This window comes from Mandrillus leucophaeus, unplaced genomic scaffold, assembly GCF_000951045.1.
Source record: "Mandrillus leucophaeus isolate KB7577 unplaced genomic scaffold, Mleu.le_1.0 Scaffold30, whole genome shotgun sequence".
NCBI lineage: Eukaryota > Metazoa > Chordata > Mammalia > Primates > Cercopithecidae > Mandrillus > Mandrillus leucophaeus.
In genome coordinates, this window is record NW_012103143.1 from 104,494 (window position 1) to 117,235 (window position 12,742).

A 12,742-nucleotide genomic window follows, 5' to 3' on the forward strand; every position below is an offset into this window, starting at 1 on the left:
TTCAAAACCAGAATTTAGTTCTGTTGACCTGGATCCTCCTTTAAAAAAAAAAAAAAAACATGAATTATATTAATTTCTTCACATACTTTTGTTAATCTGATTTTAACTAGAAACCGTTTTAGGGAACTTAATGTGACAAATATTTGCCGAGCAACTGTACTGTGCCCAGCATTTGGGCAGATGCTGGGGGGAGAGTGGTGGAGGGGCAAGCCTGCTGCCTGCCCACCGGAAGTTACACTCCAGTGGCAGGATAGGAGTTGTGCTGGGGACACATCACAGACTTTGCAAGGCATTGGGGGAAGTTCTCCTGGCAAAAATGCATAACCCAAGGCTGAAGAGGCATTAGCTGGCAGGCTGGTGCCAACAGAAGGAACAGCAACCTCCAAAGGCCCCGAGGTGAGAGGGTGGCACTGCCAAGGAGCCAAAGGAAAGTTAGTGTGGCTGGAGCAGAGGGAGGGCAGTGGAGACGCAAGACAGGGCTCTGAGCAGGGCCTAGAGGGCCTCAGCACGGAGGAAAAAAGAGGCATGAAATCCAGTCGGATTATCTGGACTTGTCATGACTCTAGTCAGCAACATCCCTCATGTGTCCCGTTCCCCAGAACCTCTCCCAGGAGAAGAATGTTTGAAGACTTTGACCACCCGGGCAGCCACAGAAAGGCAGCGTCCAGAGTCTCCCTCCTACTCCTGCTGAAAGTCCAGGGTGACCCTGCTGTGGTAAGGCCAAGGTCAAGTCAGAGCAGAGTTACTGAGACTCCACAGTGAGGGACAATCCTGTCACTTTTGAGTTGCAGGGAATTTCTTGATTTGTGGCACTGAAGATGTTCTGCATATTTGGAACTGAAATAGAATTTGTGACCATTTAACCATTTCCTGCCAAATGGTGTATGTTTTGTTTGTGTGGATTATCTTCTCTTGCTAAAGATTTATATCTGTACATCTGTCAGGTGTGATCAGGTGGAAAGTAGAAGAGGAACTGTGTGATTCTCCTCCCTTGGTCTCCTCTTCCCCCTCAGAAATGGCTCCAACATACTAGGCATGGAAAGTGTGTTGCCTTTGGCTTGAGATAAATGATATCCATGGAAGTTCACACAATAATGTACCTTTTGACACTTACTTTTAGAAGCTGGGCATGGTGGCATGTGCCTGTGGTCCTGGCTACTCAGGAGGCCAAGATGGGGAGGATCTTTGGGCCCAAGGATCCAGTCTGGGCAACATAGTGAGACCTATCTCTTAAAAGTATAAACATTAAGCAAGAGGGGATAATCTTTCACTGAGACAGGGGACCCCTGGGACTGAGGACAGCGTTCTCACATTCTTACTTCAGGTAAGGCAGGTTGCCTAACCAGTTGTTCATCACTTTTCTCATAAGTTCCTTGCATATGACAGTATCTTCCTTCCCTGTTTTTCTAGGCTGTTCAGCTTGACTCTGAAGAAACTCGTCATGCTAAAAGAAATGGACAAAGATCTTAACTCAGTGGTCATTGCTGTGAAGCTGCAGGTGAGTGGGGCAGGACTGTTGGTTCAGGGCCCAGGGAAGCTGGATAACCATTTGCCCACTGCTGGGGCTTCAGAAACACCACTGGGACCACCTCTGGCTTCCTCCTCTCAGCACAGCAAGGTGCACAGTGGAAAGATGACAGAGCTCACGGGACCTTCTGAGCCCAGCTCTGCCTCTTGGTTGAGGCACTCAGTTTCTTCAAACCTTTCTTTGTCTGAAGAACAGAAATGGTTTTTCCTACACATACTATGAGGATCAAGTGATATAGATCCTAAAGTGTTTATTATAAACTACTCAGAAATTACTAGGCTGGCTAGCATTGGTTTCAGTCTTAGTCCCAGGATTGCTAGATCCAGGTAGATGCACGGGTGTGGGAAGCACTTCAGAGGTTTTCTTTTTTTTTTTTTTGAGATGGAGTCTTGCCCTGTCTGTCACCCAGGCTGAGTGCAGTGGCGCGATCTCGGCTCACTGCAAGCTCTGCCTCCCGGGTTCATGCTGTTCTCCTGCCTCTCAGCCTCCCAAGTAGCTGGGATTACAGGCGCCTGCCACCATGCCTGGCTAAATTTTTGTATTTTTAGTAGATACAGGGTTTCACTGTGTTAGCCAGGATGGTCTCGATCTCCTGACCTCGTGATTCGCCTACCTCGGCCTCCCAACGTGCTGGCATTACAGGCGTGAGCCACCGTGCCCAGCCTGCACTTCGGAGGTTTTCTATAGCGTGGAAGAAACTTATAGATTGTTATTTCAGACTGGGCAATTTAAAGTTTACTGGGATATTTTATCTTCTATATAAATCCCACCTATAACTCCTTACATTTAATATTTTCAAGGGACCCACAACATTTCACAAACATTTGTGCTCTTAAGTATCCCTGAATTTAAGGAAAGGAGAAGGGAAAAGCTGAATTATAGAAGGGCTCAGGAATTTACCTGTTGCCAGCTAATTACCAAACAGCAGAACTGGGACCAGAAACTAAAGAGTGGGTAATTTGTGTGCTCATTAAATCTCATTACCAGACCTCCCTTAACTGATTAATCCTTTCTGCTCATGACTCCCTGGAGTAGAGAGAGATTCTGCAGTGCCTCTGGAGTCACTAAATAATGACTGGAGTCTTCAACTTAAGGATGGTGTATTTACTGAATTCTTATTCGTTGAAAAATAGCAAACTGTGATAACTCCCTACTAACCAGAATATTTTATTAGCTAGTTCACCTACTATGCTGCAATTTATTGTACTATATCACCTTCATTAAAATCCACTTCTATATCACTCTCAGTGTGTGAATCATACATTGAGGTGCCTGGGCCTCATTCTGGGATAAATACATTAGTCCCAAATACATAATTTAGTCTTCAAAACTTAAAATGTTGGGCCGGGCGTGGTGGCTCACGCCTGTAATCCCAGTACTTTGGGAAGCTAAGGTGGTGGACCACCCAAGGTCAGGAGGTCGAGACCAGCCTGGCCAACATGGTGAAACCCCGTCTCTACTAAAAATACAAAAATTAGCCAGGCATGCCTGTAGTCCCAGCTACTCAGGAGGCTGGAGCAGGAGAATTGCTTGAGCCTTTGAGGGAGAGGTTGCAGTGAGCTGAGATTGTGCCACTACACTCCAGCGTGGGTGACAGAGTGAGACTCCATCTCAAAACAACAACAACAAAAACTTAAAATGTTTTAATTACTCATGAATCCCTGTGTGTCCCACCTTATATTCTAATTCCCTGTTCATTTTATGAATAATTCCTTCCAAATCTATGAAGTGTTCCCAGACACTGTTTGTTGGGAAAGCGACTGTGGGACAGCGATGTGAACTGTTAGTGTCTTGTCCTCCTCTCCTGATTTTGGTCCCCATTTCTAGGTCACAGGCAGTGTTCCCATTTTCAGGAATTGCTTCCTTTGCTAAAGAATGTTGCTGTTCTGTGCCAACACCATTGGGGTGGTTTTGAAAGTTCCCTACTGAGTTTGCCATCCCTGCAGCTAAATGCTTTTGCCAAAGAAATAATTTATTTCCTGATTAAATATTTAGCATTCTATAATTCTAAATTATACCAAAACTACAAATATTTTGAATTTTTAAATTGTTCTCCTTCCAAGTGGCTGAAAGTAATTACAGATGTCACCACATTCATTTATTCAGTCACTTATGTATGCATTCATATAATAAATACTTATTGAGCATCCATTATGTGCCAAACATTGTTCTAGGCACAGGGGATACAGCAGTGATCAAAACAGACAAAAATCCCTGCCATTAAGAAGCACTGAGCAGTGATTCCCCAAAGGAGATCTGCAGACTCTGAAGTCTCTAAGACACTTTCAGGGGGTACAGGAGGCTACAACTATTTTCATGATAATACTGTGGCATTATTTGCCTTTTTCAGCATGTTGACTTTTGCACTGAAAGTACAAAAGCAACAGTGGATAAAGCTGCTGGTGCCTCAGCACAAATGCACCCAATGTCCCAGGAGTCATTGTGTTGTTTACCATCTCATGAGTGAAATAAGAAGATAAAAGGGCTAGGCACAGTGGCGCACCCCTGTGGTCCCAGCTACTTGAGAGGCCAGGGCAGGAGGGTCACTTGAGCCTAGGAGTTGGCTGGAATGAGCTGTTTTTGCCAGTGCACTCCGGCCTGGGCGACAGAGCGAGACTCCGACTCAAAAAAAGGGAGAGAAAGCCAGTTTTGCTTAAGAATGTTCTCAAGAACATGTTCATTTATTACATCTCAACCTTGAGTCTGCGTCTTTCTCATACTGCGTGTGATGAGATGGGAAGTATACACTGAGCACTTCTGCCTCGCAGCAAAGTACGATGTCTGTCTCTAAGACTAGTGCCTGGGTGAGGTAGAGCTACTGAGTTGTGAACTACAGTAGCTGCTTTTTTTCATGAACACCATTTTTACTTCAAAGAGGGACTTATAGACAAACAGGTTATTTAGACTCAGGTGTTTGGAAAGTGTTTTCTTAAAAATGAACAGAGTTACCCTATCAATTCAAGGAAAACGACTTAGTTTTGGTTACCAATGATAAATAAAACTCCTTTTTTTTTTTTTTTTTGAGACAGAGTCTTGCCCTGTTCAGTGGCGTGATCTTGGCTCACTGCAATCTCCATCTCCTGGGTTCAAGCGATTCTCCTGCATCAGCCTCCCGAGTAGCTGGGACTACAGGTGCCCACCACCACGCCCAGCTAATTTGTGTATTTTTGGTAGAGATGGGGTTTCACCATGTTGCCCAGGTTGATCTCGAACCCGTGACCTCAGGTAATCTGCCCACCTTGGCCTCCCCAAGTGCTGGGATTACAGGCATGAGCTACCACATCTGGCCAAAATTTGAGCTTTTAAGTGAAAATTAGAATTTTGGAAAACTTGTTTCTGTCACTGAAAGCTTAAAAGCTTCCCAGTTCTTAAAGACTTTTCTGAAGAAATCAGAAGTGATATTAAAGATTTTGAGTTTTTTATATTGTATAATATATAACATTTGAATATTTTCTAAATGACTAATACATAAGGTTACAAAATCATGCTGGATAAAAGATCCTTTCAAAGAACAAAATAGACCAGTGGATTGGGTTTTTAACTTTCTATTTTAAAATAATTTTAAATATACCCAAGAGATGCAGGGATAGTCTAAAGAGTTCCTGTATACCCATCCAGCTTCTCCCAATGTTAACATCTCTCTTAAACATGGTACATTTATCAAAACTAAGAAATTATCATTGGTATGATACTATTAATTAAATTAGACTTCAGATTTCCTGGTGTTTTCATTAACATTCTTTTTCTATTAATTGGATTTTAACATATGAGAGTATGAAAGTCTTACTGATATTATTTAAAATTCTACTTTGGAAAAAAAATTTTTACTTTGCAACTAATCTTGAAGAAACTACCACTTAGAGAGTTAATGGTATAGTATCAAAGGAAAATAGTCCACAACTGGCTGGTCACGATGGCTTATACCTGTAATCCCAGCACTTTGGGAGGCCAAGTGAGAGGATTGCTCAAGCCCAGGAGTTTGAGACCATCCTGGGCAACACAGCAAAACCCCATCTTTACCAAAAATAAAAACTATCTGGGCATGGTGGCGTATGCCTGCAGTCCCAGCTATTTGGGAGGCTGAGGCAGGAGGATTGCCTAAGCCCAGGAGTTCAAGTTTACCATGAGTTATAATCACACCACTGCACTCCACCCTGGGCAACAGAACGAGACCTTGTCTCTAAAAATAAAAAATAAAAATAAATAAAAAATTCCACAGTTGTCTAGAAAGGCTGTTAAAATGCTCCTCTTTCTTCCAGCTATAGATCACTTTGAGTCTGGATTTTCTGCATATACTCAACCAAACTAGTTTTGCAACACATTGAGTACAAAAATAGAAATGAGAATCTAGTTGTTTTCTATTAAGTCATTCATTAAAAAGATTTACAGAAATGTAAAACTATGCCATCTCCCTCATACACTGCTGTTGGGAATGTAAAATAATGCAGCCACTGTGTTGTTTTGTTTTGCTTTTGTTTTTATTTTAGAGACAAGGTCTTGCTGTGTTGCCCAGGCTGGTCTCAAACTCCTGGCCTCAAGCAATCCTCCCGCCTCGACCTCCCAGTGCTGGGATTATAGGCTTGTGCCACCATGCCTGGTTCTCAAAAGGTTAAAGACAGAGTAACCATATCAGAGTAACCATATATGACTTAGCAATTCTACTCCTAGGTATGTCCCCAAGAGAAATGAAAACACAAAAAATAAAAAATAAATAAAAAAAAAACACAAAAAATCTAACATGCAAATGTTCATAACAGAATTATTCACAAGCTAAAAAGTAGAAACAATACAAGTCCATCAACTGATCAATGGATAAATAAAATGTGGTCTAGTCATACAGCTCCGGAATACTATTTGGCAATAAAAAAGAATGAAGTATATCCATGCTCCAGATGGATGAACCTTGAAAACATGATGCTAAGTCAAAGAAGCAAGACACAAAAGGCCACATATTGTATGATTCCATTTATATGAAATAGGCAAATCCTTAGGGTCAGAAAGTAGATTGTAGTTGCCAGGGGTTAGGGTGGGAGATGGGCAGACTGGGGAGGGTGATAATTAAAGAATATGAGGTTTCCTTGTTGAATGATGAGAATGTTCTGGCACTGACTGTGGCGATGGTTGCACAGCTGTAAACATACTGGAAGCCATTGAATTGTACACTTTAAATGGGTGAATTGTATGGTATTTGAATTATATCCCAGTAAAGCTATGATTTTTAAAAAAAACTATGTCTTCTCACTAAATTATTTTTGTTTTGGGAACATATTTTTCGTTTTAAAACTTTGTATATAAACACCATAATAGGTTTATTGTTAATTTTAAATGGATTAATAAATATTTTAAAATATCTGTTTTAATTCATAATGTGGTGACTATTGATAGATAAACCTACATAAACAAAATATTAATAGATATATCTACATACACAAAAGCTTTTTGGGATTCTTTCTAAGAGTGTAAAAAGGGCCAGGCACAGTGGCTCATGCCTGTAATCCCAGCACTTCAGGAGGCTGAGGTGGGCAAATCACGAGGTCAGGAGATCGAGACCATCCTGGCTAACATGGTGAAACCCCATCTCTACTAAAAATACAAAAAATTAGCTGGGCATAGTGGCGGGCGCCTGTAGTCCCAGCTACTTGGGAGGCTGAGGCAGGAGAATGGCGTGAACCCGGGAGGCGGAGCTTGCAGTGAGCAGAGATCGCGCCACTGCACTCCAGCCTGGGCGACAGAGCGACACTACGTCTCAAAAAAAAGAGTGTAAAAAGGTCCTGAGGCCAAAAATTTGAGAATTATTATAGCAAAAGGAAAGAAACAATAAACAAAATAAACGAGAAAAATTATATGTACGCATTCCTTAAAAATTTTGTTTTATTTTATGAGATGGAGTTTCACTCTTGTTGCCCAGGCTGGAGTGCAATGGCACGATCTCAGCTCACTGCACCCTCCGCCTCCCGGGTTCAAATGATTCACCTGCCTCAGCCTCCCAGATTGCTGGGATTACAGGCGTGCACCACCGCACCTCACTAATTTTTGGATTTTTAGTAGGCATGGGGTTTCACCATGTTGGTCAGGCTGGTCTCAAACTCCTGACCTCAAGTGATCCATCCACCTTGGCCTCCCAAAGCGCTGGGATTACAGGTGTGAACCACCGTATCCAGCCACATTCCTTAAAATCTAATCCATTCCTGAAAATATGTTGGATGGCAGAAGCCTATATTTTATTATTTAAATGGGAAAAATAAGAAATACAGAATATTACAACACTATAATTGTGGTGTGTAAATTACTCATATTTTGAGTAGGAAGACTAAAATATGAGCCTATCAAAAATAATAACTATGGGCCAGGTGCAGTTCATGCCTATAATCCCAGCTCTTTGGGAGGCTGAGGTAGCTGGGTCACCTGAGGTCAGGAGTTCGAGACCAGCCTGGCCAACATAGTGCAACCCTGTCTCTACAAAAAATACAACATTAGCCAGGCATGGTGGCACATGCCTGTAATCCCAGCTACTCAGGAGGCTGAGGCAGGAGAATCACTTGAACCCATGAGTCAGAGGTTGCAGTGAGCCAAGATGGCACCACTGCACTCCAGCCTTGGCAAAAGAGCAAGACTCTATCTCCAAAAAGAAAAAAAAAAAAAGAGGGAGGTGGGATGAAGTTGAAGTGTAGAGTTTTTATTGGTTTTCTCTTTGCTTCTTTATTTTTTGTTTTTGCAATCAGAGTTAAGTTACCATTCAGTTTTTAATGATGGGTTGTAAGATGTTATTTGCAAGCCTCATGGTAACCGCAAATCAAAAAACCCTGTAACAGATACACAAAAAGCAAAAAAATAAAAAGCAAGAAATTAAAACATACCATCCGAGAAAATCACTTTCACAGAAAGAAAGACAAGAAGGAAAGAAGGAAGGAAGACCACAAAACAACCAGAAAACAAATAACAAAATGGCAATAGTAAGTCCTTACTTATCAATAATAACATTGAATATAAATGGACGAAATTCTGCAATCAAAAGACATGGAGTAGTTGAATGCATTAGAAAACAAGACCCAGCTGGGCATGGTGGCTCATGCCTGTAATCCCAGCACTTTGGGAGGCTAAGGTGGGCAAATCACGAGGTCAGCATTTCAAGACCAGCCTGGCCAACATGGTGAAACCCCATCTGTACTAAAAATACAAAAAATTAGCTTGGTGTGGTGGTGCACGCCTGTAATCCCAGCTACTCGGGAGGCTGAGGCAGGAGAATTGCTCGAATCTGGGAGGCGGAGGTTGCAGTGAACCCAGATTGCACCACTGCACTCCAGCCCAGGCAACAGTGCAAGACTCTGTCTCAAAAAAACAAAACAAAAAACAGGACCCAGCTAGGCACAGTGGCTCATGCCTATAATCCCAGCACTTTGGGAGGCTGAGACGAAAATATTGCTTGAGCCCAGGGGTTTGAGACCAGCTTGGGCAACATAGTGGAATCCTGTGTCTACAAAGAATTTGAAAAATTAGCTGGGTGTAGTGGTAGACCTACTCAGGAGTCTGAGGTAGGAGGATCACTGGAGCTCAGGAGGTTAAGGCTAAAATGAGCTATGATTGTGCCAGTGCACTCCACCTTGGGCAACAGAGTGAGATGCTGTCTCAGAAAAACAAAAACAAAAACATGACCCAAACATCTGTTGCCTACGAGAAACACGCTTGACCTGTAAAGACACATAGAGACTAAAAATAAAGGGTTGGAAAAATATACTCTGTGCAAATGGAAACCAAAAAAAAAAAAAAAAAAAAAAAGAGTAGGCATAGCTATACTTACATCAGACAAAATAGATTTCAAGACAAAAATTGTAAAAATTGACAAGGTCATTATATAACGATAAAGGGGTCAACTCAGCAAGAGGATATAACAATTGTAAATATATATGCACCTAACACTGGAGCACCCAGATATATAAATCAGATATTATTAGAGCTAAAGAGAGTGTTAGACTCCAGTACAACAATAGCTGGAGACTTTAACACCCTACTTTCAGCATTGGACAGATTATCCAGACAAAATAAGAAACATCAGACTTAACTGCACTATAGACCAAATGGACCTAATAGATATTTACAGAACATTTCTTCCAATGGCTGCAGAATACACTTTTTTTTTTCCTTAGCACGTGGATCATTCTCAAGGATAGGCCATATGTTAGGTCACAAAACAAGTCTTAAAACATTAAAAAAAAAAAGTTGAGGCCAGGCATGGTGACTCACGCCTGTAATCCCAGCACTTTGGGAGGCCAAGGTGGGTGGATCACGAGGTCAAGAGATCCAGATCTGTCTCTTATACACATCTAGATGTGTATAAGAGACAAGCTGTATACCAATAAACTGGAAAACCTAGAAGAAATGGATAAATTCCAGGGAAGATACAGCCTACCAAGATTGAACCATGAAAAAATTCAAAACCTGAATAGACCAGCAACAACAAAAAAAAAAATAGCTAGATGCCATCAACATAGTCTCCCAGCAAAGAAAAGCCCAGGCCTTGTTAGCTTCACTACTGAATGTTACCAAACATTTAAGAAGAACTATTCCAAAACATAGAGAATACTTCCAGACTCAATCTGTGAGACCAGTATTCCCCTGATACCAAAACCAAAGAAAGTAACAGGGCAGTATCTCTGATTAACATTAATGCAAAAATCGTCAAGAAAATACTAGCAAACAGAGTTCAGCAACACATTAAAAACATCATTCATCATGACCAACTGAGATCCCGGGGATGCGCAAGGATGGTTCAGCATACACAAATCAATTAATGTGATACATCATATCAACAGAATGAAGGACAAAACCCATGTGATAATCTCAATTGATGCTGAATGGCTGGGCATTGTGGCTCCCGCCTGTAATCCCAGCACTTTGAGAGGCCAAGGTAGATAGATCGCTTGAGGCCAAGAGTTTGAGACCAGCCTGGGCAACATGGCAAAACCTCATCTCTGGTGGGGGGAATGTATATATACACACATATATATGTATATTTTTTTTTTCTGAAAAAGCATTTGATAAAATTCAACAAGCCTTCATGATAAAAATCCTCAAAAAATGGATATGAAAGAAACATACCTCAACACAACAAAAACTGTATGTGACAGACCCATAGCTTGTATCAGACTGAACGGAGAAAAAAACTGAAAGCCTTTCCTTTAAGATCTGGAACAAGACAAGGATCCCCACTTTCACCACTGTTATTCAGTATAATAACTAGAAGTCCGAACTAGAGCAGTCAGGCAAGTGAAAGAAATAAAGGCATCCAGATTGGAAAGGAAGAAGTCAAATTTTCCTTGTTTGCAGATGATATGCTCTTATATGTGGAAAAACCTACACTTCACAAAATAACTAGTAGAACTGATAAAATCAGTGAAGTTGCAGGATACGAAATCAACATACAGAAATCAGTAGTATTTCTATATGTCAACAGTGAACAATCTGAAAAAGAAATCAAGAAAGTAATCCCATTTACAAGAGCTACAAGTAAAATAGGATACCTAGGAATAAACTTAACCAAAGAAGTGAAAGATGTCTATATTAAAAACTGTAAAACATTGATGCAAGAAATTTAAAAGGACACAAAAAGTGGAAAGATATTCCATATTCATGGATTGGAAGAATCAATATTGTTAAAATGTCCATACACAGATTCAGTGCAATCCCTATCAAAATACCAATGACATTCTTCACAGAAATAAAAAAAACAATCCTAAAATGTATATGGAACCACAGAAGACCCAGAATAGCCAAAGCCATCCTGAGCACAAAGAAGAAACCTAGAGAAATCACATTATCTGACTTCAAATTATACTACAGAACTATAGTAACCAAAACAGCCTGGTACTGGCATAAAAACAAACACCTACACCAATGGAAGAGAATAGAGAATCTGGCAATAAATCCATACATCTGCAGTGAACTAATTTTCAACAAAGGTGCCAAGAGCGTATATTGGGGAAAGGACAATCTCCTCAATACATGATGCTGGAAAAACTGGATATCCACATGCAGAGGAATGAAACTAGACTCTTATCTCTCACTATATACAAAAATCAGATAAAAATTGACTGGATGCTTAAATCTAATACCTGAAACTGTGACACTACTAAAAGAAAACATTTTTCCAACTGCTTTGGCCACTAAAATAATAAAAATAAAAGAAAACATTGGGGGAACTCTCTAGGAAATTGATCTGGGCAGAGATTTCTTGTGTAATACCCAGCACTGGCAACCAAAGCAAAAATGGACATATGGGATCACAGCAAGTTAAAAAGCTTCTGGGCCAGGCGCAGTGGCTCATGCTTGTAATCCCAGCACTTTGAGAGGCCGACAAGGGATCTCTTGTCCATCTGACAAGGGATTAATAACCAGAATATATAAGGAGCTCAAACAACTCAGGAAAATATCTAATAATCCTATTAAGAAATGGGCAAATGATCTGAATAGACATGTCTCAAAAGAAGACCTACAAATGATGAACGGGCATATGAAAGGGTGTGCAACATCATTGATTATCAGAGAAATGCTAATCAAAACTACAATGAGATATCATCTCACCCTGGTTTAAATGGCTTTTATCCAAAAGACAGGCAATAGTGAATGCTGGTGAGGATGTAGAGAAAAGGGAACCCTCATACACTGTTGGTAGGAATGTAAATTAGTACAGTGAATATGGAAAATAGTATGGAGGTTCCTCAAAAAACCAAAATAGTCCCATGTAGCACTATTCACAATAGCCAAGATTTGGAAGCACCTAAGTGTCCATCAACAGATAAATTGATGAAGAAAATGGTACATACACATAATGGAGTACTATGCAGCCATAAAAAAGAATGAGGTCCTGTCATTTGCAATAACATGGATGGAACTGGAGGATATTATGTTAAATAAGCCAGGCACAGAAAGACATACTTTGAATGCTCTCACTTACTTCTGGGAGTTAAAAATTAAAGTCATGGAGATAGTCTAATGATGGTTACCACAGGTTTGTATGGGCAGTGGGGCTGTGACGATAGTTAATGGATACAAAAACATAGAATGAGTAAGATCTGGTATTTGGCCAAGCATGGTGGCTCACGCCTGTAACCCTAGCACTTTGGAAGGCTGAGGTGGGAAGATCCCTTGAGTCCAGTAGTTTTGAGAGCAGCCTGAGCACTGTAGTGAAACCCCATCTCTTTTTTTTTTTTTTTTTTT

The 12,742-nt window shown here is 40.8% G+C and overlaps 1 protein-coding gene across 1 annotated transcript in view; it reads left to right on the forward strand.

Annotated features, from left to right (window-relative positions):
• Positions 1 to 1,406: 1,406 nt before the first annotated feature.
• Positions 1,407 to 12,742, forward strand: part of PACS1 (phosphofurin acidic cluster sorting protein 1) — a 60,595-nt gene continuing 49,259 nt past the window's right edge. Inside the window, exon 1 of the mRNA XM_011986906.1 lies at positions 1,407 to 1,498. Within this exon, the coding sequence (XP_011842296.1) occupies positions 1,442 to 1,498 (57 nt within the window). The 5' untranslated portion in view covers positions 1,407 to 1,441. The remainder of the gene's footprint in view (positions 1,499 to 12,742) is intronic.